General features: G+C 32.2%; 1 protein-coding gene across 2 annotated transcripts in view; it reads left to right on the forward strand.

The window, feature by feature from the left end:
• LOC145277792 (dynamin-1-like protein) overlaps positions 1–22,330 on the forward strand; it is a 103,510-nt gene that overhangs the window by 18,804 nt on the left and 62,376 nt on the right. For both annotated transcript variants that reach the window (XM_080129608.1, XM_080129609.1), the window contains exons 2-4: positions 12,659–12,806; positions 19,472–19,593; positions 22,068–22,317. In XM_080129608.1, the coding sequence (XP_079985734.1) occupies positions 12,659–12,806; positions 19,472–19,593; positions 22,068–22,317 (520 nt within the window). The remainder of the gene's footprint in view (positions 1–12,658; positions 12,807–19,471; positions 19,594–22,067; positions 22,318–22,330) is intronic.

Consider the following 22,330-nt stretch of genomic DNA (forward strand, 5'->3'; position numbering starts at 1 on the left):
AATTAAATATAGCCCTCATTTGGACTATTAACTTCTAACAGCTGTATTTCAAAATTCATAATGATCATTTAATTAGTTTAGGAATGAATCCTAGTGTGTATACAAATGTATAAACATACCTAATTTTATAAAGTTAGATTTTAGTTTAAAAAATTAAACTCAAATACACACCTGCTACCAATATATGTTGCAGTGTCAGTATTTTTTATTATGCCTCAAATTCATATTAAAAACTTTATCAATGAATCTTATTTAGACAAGAAGTTTATAATTGTCTTTATCCTAATTTTTATTGACTAAAAAATGTAGTCTTTGTTTTTATTACAATTTAAAGTGAAAAGATGTTCCTGGTTGAGTTGATGTGCAGATTTTAGAAACATGTTGTAGATGAATGCTTCAGCCAATATTATTATTTTGACAGAAATGTTAAGTTTAAATGTTATGGTTGGATAATACTCACCAAAGTACAGTTAAGATTTTCCTTCAAGCTTTGTTGAAAACTCGTCAATTATATTATTGTAATGTTACTAACTGGGAGAAACCAGTGTTCTGGCATGGTTCCCTGTGAGTAATCTATGCTCCCAATGCATGAAAAAAAAAAAAGCATAAAAGGATGTGTCAGCATTGGGTGAAAGAAAACATGAAGTACTTAGCTGGTTGATGTGAACAGCAATGTGAAAGTAAAATATCAAAAGAAAATAAAGAATGTTAAGTCTCCAAGTTTTCGAGGAATTGGGAGATAATATATGATTCATATGCTGCTGAATCTTTTTTTCTCTTTATTTCCCACTTTTTTGTCTTTTATTTTTCCTTTCAGTTATACTGATATTGTCCCTCTTCTTTGAAAGTTCTCAGTTTTTTTCTTCGGTGAATAATCCCTCATAGTTGGGTGTCAGGTCAATTATTTATGTTTTTTTTTTTGTTGTTTTGTTTGTGACTCCATTAGTCAGTTGACTAAAGTTACAGATTGATTGTTTGGTCTTTATGATGCCGGCTGATGCAACCAATTACCTCCATAGCGATTTCGCAATCCTTCACTACATATATATTTCCGTTCTTCCACAATACAGGAAAATCTGAAATTAACTTTGTCTTTTTTCAGTCACCTCTGTGTGAGTTGACTTGGACGTATGACATGTGGGTTGATATGCCATGTATTCATAGCATAGCTTGATTAACGAAACACGGTGCTTTGGGCATCTGTAGTAAGCACTGGCATAGAATGATTCCCTGAAAAAGTTTTTGTGCATTTGGCTTTTGTTTCCTGCTAATACTATTTCATCCCACCTTCTTTGAATTACCCACTTTCATTATAATCTTTTCTTTCCTTTTTTACTTTTGGGAAGGGAGAGAGTACAATAAGGGGAGAGAAAGAGAGAGAGAACGCGAGAGAGAGATGAGTGGGTGTTTGTCTGTCTGGACTGTTTCCGCTCTTTTAGTTCATAGGCAGATAGAGGAGGGAGTGTCAGCTGACTGTTTAAAAAAAGGGAGGGGTGATCGTCTGGCCCTTCTTGCATTATAGCCATGCAATGATTTTACATCACAGTAAGCATTAAGCACTATTCCATAGTGACCATAAGTTACTTTGGGTTTACAATATTTGTAAGTAAAAAAAAATATGTGATTAGAATGACAACCAGAAAAACTCAAAGGAGACTTTTCACCTGCGGCATGACTATTGAGGTATAAATAAAAAACTGAAATAATTTCACAAAACAATACAACAGAAAACTAAGATCAACATCTATTAAGTGATCAAACTGACTAAAGTTCAAATATTCTATACAAAAGAATAAAATCTAGGAGACCTTAAAAGACGTGTTATTTCAATACCTGTGAGGAGGCTGCACAGAATTTATGAGGACTTGTAATACACCTATGATGACCTACCTGCTGTAATGAAATATTATAGAGCAAGATGATGAAAGAGTGTTAAGAAGATCCGTGACATTACTATGACGAGATGATGAATCAATTAGGCTCAGTTTATAATTTTCTTTGTTCAACAGACTCTGATAGGACGAGCTTTCCCAAGAAATGTAAAAATTGATTTCAGTGTGGAAAATGATCTTTCGTCATGACATAAATTTTGTCATATGCATATTAGTTACCAGTATTACTACTATGAAAGGACAATATTTTCCCCCTCCTCCCCAATCTATATTTTGACTTTACAACAAAAAGTTGAAGCAAAAATCTAATTGTGATAATCCAAATAAGGTGATTCGTAGTTTTTTGAGACCTTAGTTTGATGTGTAATGGTCTCTACATGTACTTCAAGCGAGACGTATAGCTAGTCGGGTCTAGAGTGCTTTTAATGGCAGTCGGTGCAATCATTTGACCTGGCAAGATGTCTCAGCCTCTTTTATAAATATATCCCCCCTTGTTAAAATGTCACCCAATAAATGTCAACAGCAATATACACACTCGATAAATGCCCTGAAATATATATACACACGATATGTGCACACCACTATTTAATACAGGTGTGGTGAAGGAGATGGTCATGGTTGCAGTTTGGTTGACTGGGGACACTGACGCTGTGACCGCCATAATTTTGTCGGCAAAGTCGGCCAAACCTGTTTCGTCCTGAGTGAATGCGAGTATCATTTGGACTCCAGATGGCAGTCTCTTGATGAATACTTGTTTCAAAATGTCCGGTTGGAGTGAGTTCTCACCTAGTAATTGCTTCATCCTTCTCAAAAGTTGAGAAGGCTTCCTATCACCCAGTTCTTCTTTCATGAGGATCTGGCAGAGGCATTTTTGTTTTGAATCTGACATTCGTTTAATCAATTCTGACTTAAGTGTCGTATGTAACCAATCCAAGTGAGGCCATTATTAAATCATGCACTTCAGCCAGTACTTTGTGTGATAGCGACGCCATGACGTGGTTGGGTTTTGTAAGTTTACTATGGATCCTTTGTGTATAAAATTGGGTTTCTACATGTGCGAACCAAACTGTGGGATCCTCTTCTCAAAAAGGCAGGACTTTAACCAGTGTCAGCGTAGTTGAATTTGATGATACTGTGTTGTTTCCATTTTTGTGCTGCATGAGTGTTCTGGTCCGCTGCTCGTCTGGTAATTCTTCAATTATACAGTCTGTATATTGCAGGAGTTATTATTTACTCAATTTCGCCCTCGTTATTTATTCAGTGCTGCTATTCAAAATGAGCAATCATGTCCTGTGTGAGTAGTCATCAGTAGGACTATGACAACAGCATATTCTTTTCCTTGTTTTGATTCTCAGGTATATATCCATTGATATCTTATATGTTTTTATTGGAGTGATGTGGTTCTCGGTTGATTAATTGTGTGTCGGATATATACCCGAGAGTCAAAACAATGAAAATAATATGCTGTTGTCATAGCCCTAGTCATCTATTTTTAAGACCAAGTTTACAGGTGCAGAAATCTCTTGAAGTCGAAAGTAGTAGAGTATTCGCAGGACTGTTAAAGGAAAATTTAATGAATTAATCGCTAATTAATAGAAAGAGCTCACCAGATCACATCCTCACATACATAAAATAAAAATATAGAAATAACTCTGGAAAATAATAACACTTAACAAATAACTCGAAATCACTGTATTAATATGAAATAACATTTATTTACGTATTAGGAATATTAGTTCAAATCATTCCAACATGTTTTCTTGTAATGAGAATTTTGTGAGAATAACATGAAGTTTAAAATTACTGATTTTTATGAAAAGTGTCATACATGGCTTAAAATTAATGCAATTTTTTTTGAGAGAGAAAAACAGGCATTAAAGCATGTAAACGAAATGCGTGTGTGTTCATCACTTAAGAAACAATAGTTCGAAATAACATTGTTTAAAAGAAGAATTAAATTCTTGGTTGATGTGGTAATTTTCCATGATAAGAATTAAGGTTCTTGTGCATGGCACACAAATTCAAGACGGGGGATTTTAATGCCTTTCATTGGTGGAGTTATCCTGATATCCAGTCTTGTGGAAATAAACTGATTTAATTTTTGCGGCAAATCATTATATAACGATGTTCTCAAATGTTCCAGTTCTGTTTGCTGTATCACTGCGCACATGTATGTGGGTAGTCACATCGCAACCTTGTGTGCTTATATGTTCTGTTGCTTATGAGCGTTGAAAACGGTGCGTATGTAGCGGTTGTTACAGATCCTTTTCTATAAAATATTTGAATTCTAATTGGTTTGATTGTTTAAATAAATGTTAATCTGGAGATTTCTGTTGAACTTGAACTCTTTTGCAAAGTTATCTCACCTCTTTGTTTATACTTTCATAATCAATACTGCAAATAAAAAGTCTCCTTTGAATCTTTCTGTTTGTCATTTTAGTTGTATATTTGTTACTTTGTATTTACAATGTTTCTAACTAATCTATAGTTACTATGGAACCTCTTATCTGGAATCCGTCATCGTCATCAATATCTGGTTAATGCATTTCATAATGAAGTAAACGGGTCAGGACTGTTTCTTGCAGTTGCAGATTGATAACTGATTTTCAGTTTGCAAGGCCACTAGGATTGTGTTTTGTATATATCACCTAATATTCATAGACAGTCACCCATCTATGTACTGACTTTGGTGATCTTATAGTAACTGATGTATCAATGTGATAATCTTATGGAATTGCTTAAGCCAAGTTAAGATTAAGTTGAATTTATTTCATTTACTAATGCTATTTGGAAAGGTATTAATCCCCAAATTCTCTTCAACTGTGAGTAAAATTACACAGTAAATTGCTTATGATAGATGTTGTTTTCTGAAATACAAGGTACCTTCAATACGTTTTCAGACTTTTTGGTATGGCCACTTTTATTGATAGTATACACATGAAACTCTAGTCCATTTCGAAGTAATCTCCTCAATTATTTCATAACGACTGCCTCTAAAGTTTTTCTTGAGCTTAGAGAATAACCAAAAGTCATAGGGAGCAAGGTTTGGACTTATAGGGAGGGCGAGGAACTGACACTGACATCAAACTGTGCACTTATTGTCTTTATAGACACATGATGGTCCTTATCCATTAAAGTTTTTATTTGGCCGATTAACTCCGGAATTCTGACTTCCTTACTCCTCTCACACCTCTCATCATCCTTCACAGACTCTCTGCCTTCCTTGAATCTCTTATACAACTCAAAAATTGATACTTGATTCATGCAAGATGGTCCAAAAGCAGTCTGAAGCATTCCATACGTTTCTGTTGCCTTTTCCAAAGTTTAAAACAGAATTTCATTGCATCATTCTTTTTAAGGTGTCTTCATGTCCAGATTGCATTTTTGAAATTCACCAGTTGTGACAATCAGGCTTTGGTAAGGTGTATTCCAATTCCTGCTGTTGCTGTTCATTTTAACCCGAAATCATAAAAATTGGTTAGTCATCTCATAAAATGTATATCAATAACATGCTGAATGTTCAAGAGTCTACAACAATTTTCAATGCTTGTACAAAAAGTCTGGAAACTTATTGAAGGGACCTTGGAATTGCAAATAATTTAATCATACTTTTCAAATGTTTCAAATCATCTGTTAATCACAACACATTAATATTATTGATTGCATATTAAATGATCTAAAAATATTTTTAACTTTTAGTAATCAACTTGGATGTATTTGTAACTGGATAAACTGGTGATCAAAACTCAGACTGTCAACAACATATCAAATCAAATACCAAAGGTGCTATTTAAATCACTTCACTGTAACTACATGTCTTGATATTACTAGGGAATGTATGATCTCCTGAAAATAAGTCTTGCTCTTCTCTGTAATCTATTAAACTCTATTAAACAAGATGCGTCACTGTTTATATGCTGATAGCCATGAGGTACTTGAAGCAAAGTTGGCAAATTCCAGAGCACATGTCATTAACAAAAATTCTCTTTTGAATCAAACTTCTCAAGAATTTATGAAATATGCCAACCTCGAACATTTTTCTAAGCAGAATATTTTGATTATCAGTGACAATTGCTTATCTCTATGGAAACATAATCTTATGAATTAGCGATAGCAATTTTTTGTGCAGAAACAATGTATTTAAAAATAATTTAAATATAGTTTTTATAAAAATTGTTTCTTTTGAAATAATTTATGTGTGTGTAGGAGGATTTAATAAAGTTTTTAAAGATTTTAAAAACATTATAATGGCAATAAAAAATAAAAGCAAACGTATTAACCACTTTTTTCACATAGTTTCTTTAACAATAATTACTAAATTTAGTGGGAAATAATTCAATTTTATAAAATGGTTTTTGCTTAAAATTCAGGGAAAAATGAATTTGTTTACAGTGTACTTTTTGAGAAATAAGTAAAATTTTCATTACTTCAAACCCTCTTCAAAAGGTGCTTAAAATTAAGTATGGAAGAATCCCAAAAGTGTTCATGTTTTAAAACATTTTTGTTTGTGTTCACTATTTATACCTCTTTAATTTCTTTAACAAATTCATAAACTGTGACATATCTGTTAAGACATATTTTTGCATCATTAAAAATAAGTCCATTTACTTTTCTGTTATCCATATGGATAATATAGAAGTAAAGAGACCTATTATTTTTCTATCTAATTTACATGTTTGTGGTGTGTATGAACACACTAGTTGAATTAGCTGAAATGAGTCACTATTTCTCTGAATGTTCAGTGGTTGAATTAACACTAAAAGAAGGTAAAAAAAAACAACAACTGAATAATGATATTGAAGGGGGGGGGGCATTATATGTCCATCAGGATAAGTTAAAGATCATTAATCATTAAAATTTAAAGAAAATAAGTTCCCTCTACTGGGCTAGAAAACTTATCACATCTGCCATATATCTACAAAGTCAGCATTTGCTCATGCATGGAATACTACTGCTACGTCTGGACTGATGCACCAACTACTAGCCTCTTTCTGTTGGATAGGGTGCAAAAAAGAACTTCTGACCTAATAGATCCCACATGGTTTGCCAAGCTTCAACCTCTGTCACTTCACCATAAAGTTGTATCTCTGTGTTTGTCTTATTAGTACTTCCATGGATTATGCTCCAGTTAACTTACTGCATTTGGATCCCCTCAATGTAAATACTCCCAACTCACTTAACTAGCAGCAAAATCCCACCCATTCACTGTAAAGATCTCCAGGTGCCAGAAGATTTTCTACTCTGATAACTTCTTTCCATGAATTGCTGGCCTTTGAAATTCCCTTTCTATTTCTCCAACAGTACCAACATGCAGAAGTTTGAATGTAATATAAACAAACATTTGCTGCCACGTTGCCTCCTACTATAATAGACACTTACACTTCAAAGTCAATATATCTTGATTGGGGTGAATAAAAGTAAAAGATTTAAAAAATGTCTAGATTATGAATGATTTTGTATTTACTTCTCATGAAAACTAAAGTTAGATTCAAGGTCATTTTTTTGTATTAGGAATAAAAATAACTTTTATAATTATTTTATTTTATTCAATAAAAAAATATCTACATTCAATTATTATTACTATTTTAACTAAATATATGTATCTTCCCAGTTTTGTTCAAAGACTTACATTTTTTTAATTTTTTTTTTTTTAGAATAAACAAAGTAAATTGAAACAAGTACTGAAATTCATTTTTTCTTTTAACAACGATACAAATAAAGAACAAAATAATTTACATAGGGAGTTAAAATTTTGCAACTTATGATTTACAACATTTATTGTTCATACACAAGAAATACAAGATAAAATTATTTCCTTATTTCATGGAGTTGAAAAAAATTGGCTTTTTTATCAGAAAAACTTAACAAAACGAATTTTATAGACTAGCTATAATTTTGTTGTTTAGCACAAAAAGTAGTTTATATATTTATTTAAAACAACCATTTCCTCACTTTATAAATTGGATTTTTGAGAAGTTTAATTAAATTAGTTATGGTATGATTTAGTTATTACATTAATTGAATAAAATAGTTTAAAACTATAACATTGAAAAAAAAATAATTTGAAAAGTTATATGCATTATCAGTGATGATTATCCTGTCTGACAATTTTATTATGGTATTATGTGACTCTTCACCTTAGTCATTTTATTTTTTAATTCCACGTCCATTCAACAAATGGATACTATAATCATTTGCATTATTCGTTTTTTTAGTACTTAATATTAGAGACATCAAACCATTGCAAGAAATCTGTCAGTTTTGTTTTTTTTGAATGAAGTTTTTTGCTTTTAGTGAAATCTTTTTTCCTCTTCAGGCATGAGGTTCTCAATTGTCTTATATTACTTAAATATATTGGAAGTGTACGTAACCAGAAAAATGTCCATCAAAATATTCTTTACATATCATAGAATTTAAAATTATCATCACATTTAGTTTAACGTTTGTTTGTCATGCTCACATGTGTTGGATGGTTTTTAGAAATTGGCTTCCAAAATAACTTATTTCTGACCAGGTCTTTATTTATCCCTCTTTCTTTTAAGTTCATTCTTATCATGTCTTGACATGTTTTCTTTGGCCTTTTCAATATGGCCTTACTGTTAATCTCCTGTTCTGCACACATCTCCCCATACTATTCAAGATTTAGTCTTTTTCTGAGGTCAACAAACCTAAGTCTGTCTTAAAGACTTGCATTACACATCCATTCTATCGATTTCATATCTTTTCTCTCCATTTAACACATATTCTGAGCCCTCATTGGCCAGGTTTCACTTATATGTATCATCATACTGCATACACATGCCTGGTAGATTATTCCCTTGGTCAACAGCAGTAATCCTCTGGTGGTTAGTAATGAAAATCAAAAGCAAATAAACTTTTATTACAATTTTCATTCAGCTAAATTGTGCCCCCTTCCCTTCTCCAAAATATTTCCTCATGAACTATATATAATATCTATGATGTTGTTTAGCTAAGCATTTTTTGTATAGCACTTTTTCACGATAACCAGATAACACTGAATATATTACTAAGCTCAGATCTTGCTTGTTTGTCTCTGTGTGCACTTCATCTGCATATGAACGTTTTCAATTGTGAGAGGAAAAACAGATAATTAACTAGTTAATCATAAAAATGAAAATAATTGTAATATAACTAAATTCAAATTAGCAATTAACACATCACCCAACAAGTCCTAATAAAACAACTTTTAGGCAAAATTTGATTTTATTCATCAACATTGTCGCCTTATAGAGTGATATACCGATTCCAATGCTTCTCTAACAATTTTATGCCTTTTTTGCAGAATGATTTCTCTTTGGCCTCAAAATATGCTCCAGTTTCAGATATCAGTTTCTCATTTGAACCATATCTCTTTTCTTGGAGCGTTCTTTTGAGATCTGCAAACAGTTAATAATTGGTAGGGCCAAATCTGTAGAATAGGTGTGCTCAGAAGCAATGTGAAGTACACAATTCATGGTAGTTTTGTCATCATTGTGATTAACTTGTGGCATGATGAAACACTTTGTTTTAATTGTAGCCATTTTGTTTGTTTTTTTTATAGTTTTTTTTTCTTCAAATGCACTAATAATCCTACATAATATTTACTATTAATTATTCTTCCTTTCTCAAGGTAATCAATGAACAGAATACTTTGCACATCTCAAAATATGGAGGCCAAAACTATCTTTGGATGACTTTTACTTGCTGCTGTCCACTCAACTGAGTACTGACTTGACTCTGGAGTAAAGTTGTGGAGCCATGTTTCATCCATTATTATGTTGAAACATTTGCAAACAATGCTCTAAATTGTGGATGCGTTGTTTTTTGATTGACTGTGGGCAAATGTGACACCTACTTTAAACACTCATTGAAAAATGGTTAATACACTACCTTTTCATAGCTTTAACTCCTCTGCTATCTCATACAACTTCAATTCATGATTTGGGATGACTGTTGCATTTGCGCAACTTGAGTGTTCATCATTTATCTCCGTATGCCTGTTTAAAGTCAGCATACCACATTTAAATTGTTTCCTATGAATCAGAGTTCGAATAACACTTATCAAGCTATTACTTTGCTTGAACAGTATTCTTTTCCCCATCAGAAAGCAATGATTTATCAACACAGAAAATCCAGATTTTTCTCGTTCTTTTGAAAACTTGGAAAACTAGCTTTAAACAGCTGTAATTTGTAAACTAATAATCTGATTGGGCTCAATTTTTGACACTTACCATTGGAAGCTTGATAAAAAGCATATGAATTTTTTTTAATTAGTGGTGATATTTGTATGTCAAACCAGGACTTATCAAATGATGAATTAACTTAATCTGACTATAATCTTGATATGATTTGCTATTGAACAAAATTATGATGTAAAACTTTATTTATTCAAAACAACTGTTTATCATTTGCAAAACTTTCATAAAGAATTTAATGGTAAATTAATTTACATTTTCTTCAATCTTTCAATCTCTAAATTACCAAAATGTGAAATGTGGCCGGTCATTTTTGCTCAATCCTTTTGACATTCACTAAATAAATGGTGGCTTTAAAATCTTGAATTATGCTCAGTCAACTTTCTGTTTAAAAGTTTTATAAGTGATTTAAATTTCCTGCCATAAAACTTTTATTGTGGGGAGGGGTCTAAATTTTTTATGATTGTATTTAGTTTTAATGATACTTTACAGTGAATGTTAGTTGAAAGATCTTTGATAGATTTATGCTGGGATATTTTTATATGCTATTTTTAAATTGTTTTGCTAAAAAAAACAAAACAAATTAAAGTTTTAAAATATTTTATTAGTAGGTTGATTTAAATTTCTTTTTTAATAATTGTATAAAAATATTTTGCAACTCTTTCTATTTTGTAGGCCCAAATTCAAGATATATAAAAAGGCATATAAAATTTTAAGGATTTTTTTTTTTTCAATTAGACTTTATTAAAAAAAAAAGAAAAAAAGCTTAACAATTTCTTTTTCATACTGTATTATAATCTAATACATGAAATGAAGCCAAATTTAAGGTTTTGAATCTGATCCTTGCATTTTCATCTGTCAGCCTGAACTTAGTACCCTCCACTCTTTCTTGCTAACTTTAAATGTACAAGTTTTGGTTAAGGTAAGAGCAATCATATAAGGAGGGTAATACCCAAGAAATAGTTGTACATTAACAATTAAAATTTTATTGGGGGTGGGTGAGGAGAATAATACATAATTACACACAACAAATTCATGGGTAAATTGAAGGATACAGGATACAGAGTTTATTACATCCTTTTCGATTTTCATGCATCAGGGAGGGTTGGAGGTTTACTATGAATACCTAGCAGCATCTGTATTTATATATGCATTATAAATATGAATTAGTATTTTAGAATCTGGGTGACCAGAGTTAGTGAGCAAGACAATAGTAAATATAACAAATGGGTTGATATTTTTTAACATTTATTAGAAATAAAAGTGTATTTTAATAAATATCTATTCACTTAAGGGCAAAGCTTTTTTTTTTTTTTTTTAAATTGCAGAATGACACTGTAAAAGACATGGCATTGCCTCAGATATTAGCTAGGGAAATGCATAAAGTTTTGTAGTTGCTTATTTTCAAGAGAGAGAGATCGCCTTTTAACTACTCCCCACACCTTTTTTTTTTTCCAATTTTTTTTTCCAATTTTGTTTTCAGTTTGATTTTGTTGAGGATAGGACATTCATCCACTATTTCAGAGACTCTAAATAAAAGATATTTTTAAGATTCTGTCTTTAAGTACAGTTGTTTCAATCACTCTGGCCACCTGGTTCAACGGTTATATTTACCAGGTAGCTCAAGCTCTTTTTCATGAATCCATATTATGTCCCAAAATGATGATCATCAAATTTGAATTATCAGATGATACTTGAAATTTGGATGGAGGCAAATTGTTAGATTTTTAATTGATATTTACTGTTATTTATTATGTAACATTTTGAAATAATAGACATTCGTAACAAATAAAATGCAGAGTTTTTGGTTTAAACAATGTTTTACTTTGAACTTAATATTGTTTTTAATGAAATTTCTTTTCAAAATTTTATTTTTGAGATCCACTTGTCTGTGTTATGTTTGATGCAGAAATTTCTTGGCAACCTTCTATAATTCTAATTATTAACCCCCTTTTTTTTGTTATGTCCCCTCTGAAGCTATTTTTAAAAAATAAATGTTCTTAATTATAATGTAGATTTTGTGCCTAATCAAAACTGAATATTATTTAAAATGAGCACAGTTTTAAATAACACTGGACATTATAAGTTACTGCTATGTTTAAATATAACTTATGTTATTCAATAATGTTATATCGGCAATTTGGATGTAAACCAAACTTAACTTTTTTCTTTATAAATTTACAATTTTTTCTCTTTTATATTTAAGTTGTTTTTCCCATGTTACTTTAAGTTAGATGATTATTTTCAATGATGGAAGAGCTATTTTTTAATGTCTGTATTTTCCCTCAAGTTCAACAAAGTGTACCTGAAGACCTTGCATTGTCCGAAACATAAATACAACCACCAAGCTAAAAATAGTAACCAAAATAATGCAAATAAAAATATTTTTCATTTTTAATGAATTAGTTTAAAATAAAACCAACATTTTAATAAAATTATTTAAATTACTTTTAAAGCATGTTTTAGATTGTTTCTCCACAAAATTAAACATATCTATTTTATAAAGAATGATTTAAAAAAAAAAAACAGTTCATTTAAACCATTTCTTTAAATGTTTTTCTTTTTCTCCAGAGTTCTGGCAAAAGCTCTGTGATAGAATGTCTTGTTGGTCGAGATTTCCTTCCAAGAGGTTCTGGTATTGTTACACGAAGACCACTTGTTTTGCAATTAATACATATAAGTAAGACAGAGATAGAAAACCGGAAACAAGAATCGGGAGGTAAGTGCATTTTTATAGTCTTAATCTCTTTGTTAATTTCTTGTCTACATAGTCATGATTACTTGAGATGATTTCCTACGAACCTTTGTTATTACAAATCTCTATATTAATGATAACCACTTTTCCTCTCTACAAAAGACATAGCTTTGCAAACACAAACTTCACATAAAAATTCAATATGGTCCAACTTTTTTTTTTTTGTTTTTACATGGAGGTCACCACTTATCAAGGCCCAAGGGCCACTCGGGGATAAGGGTTATTGTGTGTACAGTAATCAATGGGATAGTGTAGTAATAGTATTGGAGAATTGATAAAGTGTCATTACTTAAGGTGGCGGTACATCAGGAATTTGTTTGTGTTGGACTTGAAGACATCCAGGTTGAAGTCGGGAGGGAAACAGGCAAGCGGAACAGAGTTCCACAGGCGTGCAGTTCTAAGAAAGAAGCTTTGTTCATGGAATCTATGTTTTGATTTAGGCACAGATAAGGAGTGGGTAAAATTATTGACGGTGGTTTCAGCTAGTCGGGTGTTTTTTGAAAAAGATTAGCGAGGGGGGACCAATGACTGGAGCTCAGACGAGCACTTGCCATGGAAATAACGATAGAACAAAGATAAGCTTGCTACATCTCTTCTGTGGGAAAGAGGTTGCAGGGAAGAGAAAAGGGCATCCCTCACCAAGCCACAAAGTCTATTTTGTACTCTGTCAAGGCAGGATAGGCTGTTTTTAGCAGCTCCTACCCAAATGTGGCAACAGTACTCCATCCTTGGAGATTACTTGGCTTTTATATAGATAGAGAATTGCATCATTAGTAAGATATCTTCTGGAGCGGTAGAAGGATCCCACCATTTTCCCAGCGACCTTGGCCACAGACTTGATGTATGTGTTCCATTTAAGATCAGGAGTAAAGGTCAAACCCAGAAGCTTATCAAAACATGGGGCCTCCCCTAGACAAGAGCCATTAATTTCAATTGATGCCAAATGGGGATCAGAGCGTTTATGATGTAGAGATAGGAGCTTGGTCTTAGATGAATTAAAGGTAACCAGCCACCTCTTCCACTGTACCACGTGCTCAAGCTCAGAGGAGAGAGAATCAGAGAGAACATCATCATTTATGGCCTTTGACGTGTTGCCATAGATGGTCGTGTAATCAGCATAGATGTCAACAAAAGATTTTAGTATGTGTTTTAGGAGATCATTGATGTAGATCAGGAAGAGAGTTGGGCCCAGTATGGACCCCTGAGGGACTCCAGCATTAATACTGTGGGCCTCTGATTTCTGCCCATCAACCACTACTCTTATGAGCCTATCAGAGAGAAATGATTTAATGATTGAGAAAACATTTCCAGTTATACCATGGCTGGAAATCTTGTGAAGTAGGCCTTTATGCCAAACCTTATCGAATGCCTTTGATATGTCAAGAGCAATTGCCCTAGAAATGAAGCCTTTGTCGAGAGATTTGCTAATCCTATGAGATATAACCTAGAGATATAACCTATAGATCTAGCAGAACGGAAACCATATTGCGTGTCGCTAAGAAGGTTATTTCTGCTGAGGTGGTTGACTACTTCTCTATTTATTGTGGATTCCAGCAACTTACTCATGACACACAGGACTTATTGGTCTGTACTGAGAGGGAGATGACTTATCACCTGAGTTCTTAAATACAGGGCATACTGATGAGGTTTTCCAGGGTGTTGGGAAGCACTTCTCCTTAGGGCAACGCTTAAACAGTTTTGTAAGTATGGGGGCAAGTTCTGGTTGTAATTTTTTTAACACTATAATTGGAATACCGTCAGGACCAATTGCTTTACTGGAGTCAAGGTTCTTGATTAGCTTGGCGACCTCGCGCACAGATATTTGTATGTTGCATAGCATGTTGTCTGTTATAGGAGGGAATATGGGGAGTTGATGGCCTTCGTCACACAGGGTAGAATTTGCTGCAAAGTTCTTGGCAAATAGTTTGGTTTTGTCGGATGCTGTCGAGATGACCTCTGGTCCATTGATAATGGTTGTGATAGAACGCATGTTTCTGTTCAGGATCTTATTTGCTATTTGCCAGAACTGGTGGGAACCAAGCCGCTGCTCAGCTACTTTGGATTTAACGGATTGAGCATATAGTTCTCTTGCATTTTTTATTACTCTTTTACAGTGGTTGCTGGTGGTCCTGAAAGTAGCTTTAGTTTCAGTACATCTATTACGTTGGTAGCTATGGAAAAAGTGATTTCTGTGTGCGATGGCAGCAGCACATTCAGGGAAGAACCATGGCTGGCTGTTAGGTTTTTGTTGGAATTTTTTGGATGGTATGAATTGGTTTATGCCTACAAGTAACCATTCGGTCAGGTCTGATACTATAGAGGACACATCCTTTTTAAACATGGAATGAAGAGGTAGAGCAGTTATGAATGTATGGAAGCTATCCCAGTCCGCTATAGAGTATCGGTATGCAGTATGGTGGAGAGGTAGATTTACTATATTTCATTATCTTAACTGATACAACGCAGTGGTGGGAGGATCCCAGAGGAGATAGAATGGAACATGAGCATAGCTCAGGGGAAGTGGATAGAAAAAGGTCTAGAAGGCTTGCGTACTGACCGGTAGTATCGGGCACACGGGTGGGCTTGTGAACAATCTGAGTGAGGTCATAGACAATGGCAAAATCATGACAGAACCTCCCTTCATCATCAGTCTTATTTGAGTGGGTCAGCCATTCCACATTATGGACATTGAAGTCACTGCAAATGTGAATTTTAGCCGAGGGATGAGCAGACAGGATGTGGTCAATTTTCTCTGATATACTCTTAAAGATAGTAACTCCACTGTTGTGGGGGCGATAGAGGGCAAATATAAATGTGTTGGTGTAAGCAAGTGCAACCCGGAAGCACATATAAGGTAGATTAGAGTCTTCTCTGAAGATATCCCTGCCACACGGGAAGCCATCTTTAATGTAGGCACATATTCCATGCCTGTGGCGATCTTGGGGGTCAGATTTAGATGTTAAGTTAGAGTATCGTTTAATTATGAACTCATCTAGGGAGGTGGTCAGCCCTATTCCAGTTTCGCTTAGAAAGAATATGTCAGGTTTCGTCTCCTGTAATTGGGTTTCAGCCTCTGGAAGGTTAGAACGTAAACCCCTGATGTTGGAGAAGGAGACATGGTAGTAGGAGGATGGGGTTTTAGGTTTATTCGTGTTTTCTTTTTTGAGATATTTCATGTTGAGGATTTTGGGATTTGTGGAACAGGTCAGCATACTTGGTTAGAGCAGAACAGAGAGGGAAAGTAAGAGAGGAAACAGGAAATTTCTTTTTTTTTTTTTTTTTTTTTTTGTGGCACATAAGGTAAAGCCATAACAATTACCCACTAGTATGGCATTGAGAGGCCCCACCAGAGACTACTGCATGGTCAAGAATCCATTCACCAAATGGCAATACAGCAGCCCCAGTACTTTGCACCTGCTGATAGGACAGCCTCCTTAGTGGTTATTCCAAAGTTCGGGTCCCTGACTATCAGGCAGTTAACGTCAGCCCAGATGAAAACGTTTACCTCCAGCACCCTTACTAGTGATATGGCCACAAGGATAGACATAGAGACAGAAAATTTCTGACATCTCAGACTACTGTTCAGAAAGTATTACCGACCTGGGAAGCAGCTTTTTCTTCACCCTTTGTCAGAAACATCACCCATTAGATATGAGGACTGAGGGACAAAAAAAGGAGAAGCGAGAGTTACTAGAGCTGCCGATAACACATCCACTGCATTTAAAAAAAACTCTCCATTTAAAAAAAAAAAAAAAAATGGTAAGAGGGACTTATTTATATCTACTTTAAGTCCTTTGCCCATTCCCAGTTTAGAATAGAATTTGAAGATAGTCTCCCCTCCCATATTAATCCGTGGAAGTTTTTTTTTTTTTTTGCTTAAGTAATGTTAAGATGTTTCGAGTTTTTAGTAGTAGTGGTTGTATTAATAGTACACTTATTAGTATTCTTTTTATTCTATTATCACTATTATTATTTTTACTTTCTAAATATTACCGTTACACTCATTCTAATGATTATTATTTGTCTTCCAGTTTTTACTGTTGCTTACATTTCATTAGCAGGACTTAATTTCTTAACTTCTAGACCATCTTAAAAAAAAAAAGATCTCCATCTAGAAGTATTTCTCAATCATTAAAACACGTCAGAAACAATGGTTTTGGATTGATTAATGTGCTTTTTTCCATTTCTTTTTATTTGTGGGCATTGAAACCAGATGTCTTAACTAATACTGACTGACCATAAAAATGCTTTGCATTAGTAGGCGTTCTACTAAAATAGTTATATTTTCAAAAGCAAAACACTTGAAGTTCTTAAAATATCACTGTTTTGTGTTGCGTTAATGAATATGCTTTTAGATGGATTAATAAATAATAATCTATAGAATATATTTGAAGATTTTTGAACAAGTGAAAAATGGTAAAAATGGTAACACCACTAACAGAAACGTTTAGAAGTGTCTTACCACTCTTATGAGAAATTTTATCATTAAATTTGGAAACTAATTAGGACAGATGAAGTCCTTAATCCTAGCATGTAGTACAAAACAAACTAACCCCATTCCTTTTCTTTTGCTACTTCTAAAGTAATCGTTCTGCATGATAAATACTAAACATTTTGAACAGAGGATATTCAACTCGTAAGAGAATCAACACTTTAACCCATTTTTATGTATTAATATTTTAATTTTATATTTTATCTTTTCGTAGTAGCAATTTTTAACTATGCTATCCAAAGCAATATTGTTTCCATTTCAAGAATTTGATTGTTTTGTTGACAGTAATATTAGTGATAGCAAAAGCAACAACAGCTGTATACAAAAGATTATTGATTTCTTTGATATTATTTGAATTTGTGAACGAATATGTAAAATTAAAAATAAAAATATTGAAAATGCTCTTAAATGTTTACTTTATTAAAGAAAAAAGATTGTGCTTAGCATTTAAATATTTAAATAAATTGTCTGTCAAAGAGTATTTGATGCATTATGTGGTGCTTTAACTCTTTACCCATGAGAAATAGTTGTTAAACTATATATGTTAATCTTGATATTATTTTTTATTACTTTCACTACAGACATTTTGCTGCTCAATTCCCTACTGTTCTCTGTTAGACACAATCCCAAATAGTAACCCCTTATGTTCAAGTGACAGTATACCTTGTTTAGGATTTAAAAAAATTTGTTTTTAGTTGAGTTTTTGGTTTGTCATTTATTGCTTATGTTCAGCCGAGTGTTCACATCCCATGACCAATCGTACCCAAACTTGGTAAAAATATTGGTCCATAATTGATTTAATTTTAGAATATCTAGGTCAAGGGTTAAAGCAAATGTGAAAGCCATACTTTTGGTGATAACTTTGGTTCTGTTCATTATGGAGACTCCCTATTTTATCCTTAGTGCAGTTCTGCACCTTATAACCTTCTGAATTCAACTTCTGATTTTTCCAATTTTGATATAGTGATCTGATGCTCTTTGATAACAAAAACCACTATGCAAAATTTTAGGCAGATCAGATAAATAGTTTTTGTGATCAACATTTCCATCACATAACTTTCATACATTATGAAAAAGTAAGGCTTAGATAAAATTTTACCTATCCTTATATTTTTAGGTGGAGATATACAGTTCCATGACTGACTTATATTGTTCTTCAATATAAACTAATAAAAGTGGTTTTATAATCTGTTTTTAAAAATAAAATAATGCATGAATTTTAACTTATTTTGCAAAGTTTCAGGAAGGCCATTGGGAGTTTTCTGTATATACATGTATGCTTTGGAAAAAGAATAAAACTTGAAATTTATAAAACTCAATTTCACTTGACAATATTTCTTTATAAATAATGTTTGTGAAAACTGCTATTGAGAATACGATGACACAAGATAGAAACTTTGACTGTTACATCATCATAGCAATTCAACACTCTGATTATGTTGATGAAGCTAATGCATTGTGGGAATTGGCAAACACATCAGCTATTTTTCTTTTCTTTGTTGTTGCTATTTTTCTTTTCTTTGTTGTTGCTATTTTTCTTTTCTTTGTTGTTGCTATTTTTCTTTTCTTTGTTGTTGCTATTTTTCACACTGTTTCAGCCATGATATTCTGGCTTTCTTTGAGTACTTTATTTCGAGTTAACTAAAGACACATGAAAAAGATCAGAGAGTACAAATTGTACAAATGCCAACAACTAAGATGAGGAAAACGATCTGAAATAATCCATGAATTCGTTTCGGGTTTTGGTTTTATCTTTAAAATTATTTCCTAATGAAAGAAAGTATTTCTCCATCCTTAAAACATCTTTTTAATTAAAAAAGTTTCAACTTTTTTATGTTCTTTTAGGTATAATTATTACTAGTTTAAAATTAATTTATTCAACAGTTCCTTTTTCCTTTTTTATTTTTATTTTAAATAAGTTTCCTAAAACAGTTCAAGATTAACATACCATCTGCTGATCCTTGCTTTTGTTATTTTGTTTCTGATGGTTTTTGTTCTGATTTAAATTTTTTTTTTTTTTTTATGTTTTGTAGAAAATAGAAAGCTTGTTCATGTAAGATTAATTATCCATAGGACAAAAATATATTTTATTATATGATTAAGGTAATTGAGGAGAGAATCATTATTTATATTTCAGATGGCCAAACTTTAGAAGAATGGGGAAAGTTTTTACATACAAAGAATAAACTTTATACAGATTTTGAAGAGGTGCGGCAAGAAATTGAAAATGAAACTGAAAGAATGACAGGAAACAACAAGGTAATTTCGCTCTGTTTTAACATTTAAGTTTATTTTTATTGAAAATGTTGATACTTCTGTGTAATTTGTCAGATTGTAGTATTTTATCAGATTTTCTCAAAATAATTAATTGACAAAGGTTTTTACAATATCTAAGGGGGGGGGAGTGTAAAATGATTAAATTCTTAATCATTTTATTTTCTGTAAAATTATTTCTATTAAATTCTTAAACATTTTTGAAGTCGAAATTTGACTTTTTTTATTGGAAGGTTACTATTTTGGATGCTAAATTAAAATATTTTATAAAAATCTTTAAAAAACATGTTAATATATCTATTTGTATAAAGTTGGGTATATTTATATGTACAGGATACACATGTAAACTAATTAAGCAATCATAAATTATCAAACATAAGGAGTCCAAGTGTAGGCTATATTTAGTTCAATTTAGTTTTGGGCAAAAGGGAATAAAAGGTGGCAGAAGTTCTTTGTAAAAATTCAGATATGTCAGATTTTTGGAAATTTTAACCATAGGTATTAGATATTACTTAATTTTCCTCAATTTTCAATTTATTTAGACTATTTTAAAGGGCTTTTAGGGGGTATAATATACGCACATTTGAAAATTCAAATATATCAAATTTGCATTAAATTTAATCCATAGTCGTTAGGCATCAATTAAGCAATATTCACTGAATTTCAATTTCTTTTTCCTTCGATTATAGACATTTTCTAGAATGAAAATCATGTAATGGATTTTGATCAAAATTGGAATACAGATTCTTGACATAAGGGTTAGTACAAGAGTCTCCAAAGTTTTTGAATGGGGGCTGACGTCTTAGAGACACCCACACCAAAATGTAAAAAAAAAAAAAAAATGACCTGAACGTTTTTTTATACTGTTCTGCTCATTAGCTTTGCTTTTTAGTGAAACCAGTTCCTGAAAACCCCATACTTTTAATCATTTTCTGAACAAAAAGAAAAACCACCATACTATTTTCACACATTTCCATTTTAAAATTTTTCCTGGATATTTTTGTTTTCTATAAGAACTCCGTAGGCCGGATTAAAGATTTTGATGAAACAGATTTGACCTGTGGGTCGTAGTTAGGAGATTCTTGGTTTAGTATCATATTTTAATCTCTATAAGGGGACACAAAAGTGTGCATAACTGTTCTATTTGGGGAATTAATTTTGGTACTCTTGCATAATTTGACCCGAATTCTCATGAATTCCCGTCAAGCATGGGTCGGGCGAGACCGGCAATCATCGGTGTCAGCCGAGTGTTGTTCAATTGTTGAAACGCTAACTCGACTTTTTATTTTATTTAATTAGTTTTTTTTCTGTTATGTTTTTAGTAATTTTTAAGGTGATATTAAGGGAGTGGGGGTAACTTTTTATTTTCTGACTACTTATTATTTATTTATTATATTTTTTAATTGAATTTTTGGGAGTTTGAATAGGCCAATGAAAAAGCGCTATCTAAATGGAAGCAAACGGGATTTGAATAGGAAGAAAGCGACTAAACCAACAACAAAAAAAAAGCTGACAAATATATTTTCAAACTTACCAAACAGAAAAATGACAGGCAAGAAAATAAATCTATACATGTTAGAAAAAGAAGTGAAAACAATCTCATATTGTTAGGCGAAGAAATTGCTGTCCCCCAAAAATCAGGTACAACAATTGTAAACACAAATGTTTACTTAAAAAAATATTGTGTGTAAAGGATGGTTTCTCCTGAAGATGTACAAATGGACAGTGCCACCAAAAGAACTTACCTGAACAAGTCTTGAAAATAAAAAAAAAACAAGAAAAAAAAAATGGACAGTGCCACCAAAAGAACTTGACTGAACAAGTCTTGAAAATAAAAAAAACAAAAAAAAATACAGTTACAAAAAAGAAAACAAAACAAACAAAAAAAAAAAACTTGTACTTACACCTAACAATTATACAGTTAAAAAAATCTTTTCTTGGAGAAAAAAAACAAACTTTCTGTTGATAAATATTTTGCAAAAAAAAAAAAAAAAATTTAAATACTAAAATGAAATAAACATATTTTCATTTTTCGAGTTTTTTTTGTTATTTTGGATTATTTGTATTTTTTTGGTTTGTTTTGTTTTTTCATTAGTCTGCGTCTGTTACGATGCTCGGCTGACACCGATGATTGCCGGTCTCACCTGATCCATGCTTGATGGGAATTCACGAGGATTCATGCCAAATTATGCAAGAGTACCTTAATTTTACCCTTCTTGTAATCTATATTTTTTTAGTAATGCTATTATAAAAAAATGTTTAAAATGTGTTTTTTTTTTGTTTTTTTTTAAAAAAGGTGCTTTTTTTTAGAAATAATCAATATTACAATTTATTTTACCTTTAAAATTTTTTATTTTAATTTGAACTAAACAGAAATGGATACAAACTAAATTGTCACTTGTCTTTTTTTTTTTTCAAACTGAATAATTTTTTTTATTATTTTTTTTTAATTATTGTAGGGCGTCTCTGGGGATGCTATTAATCTGAAGATCTACTCACAAAATGTAGTAAATCTAACTCTGGTGGATTTGCCAGGAATAACCAAAGTGCCAGTTGGAGATCAACCTGAAGACATTGAGCATCAAATTAAAGATCTTTGCCTGAAATATATATCAAATCCTAATTCTATTATTCTCTCTGTAACTGCTGCAAATACAGATATGGCTACTTCAGAATCTCTTGCTCTGGCTCGTGAAGTTGATCCAGAAGGTATGTGTATATG

This window comes from Euprymna scolopes, chromosome 6 (genome assembly GCF_053919585.1).
Source record: "Euprymna scolopes isolate OS-2025 chromosome 6, ASM5391958v1, whole genome shotgun sequence".
Classification (NCBI taxonomy): Eukaryota; Metazoa; Mollusca; class Cephalopoda; order Sepiida; family Sepiolidae; genus Euprymna; species Euprymna scolopes.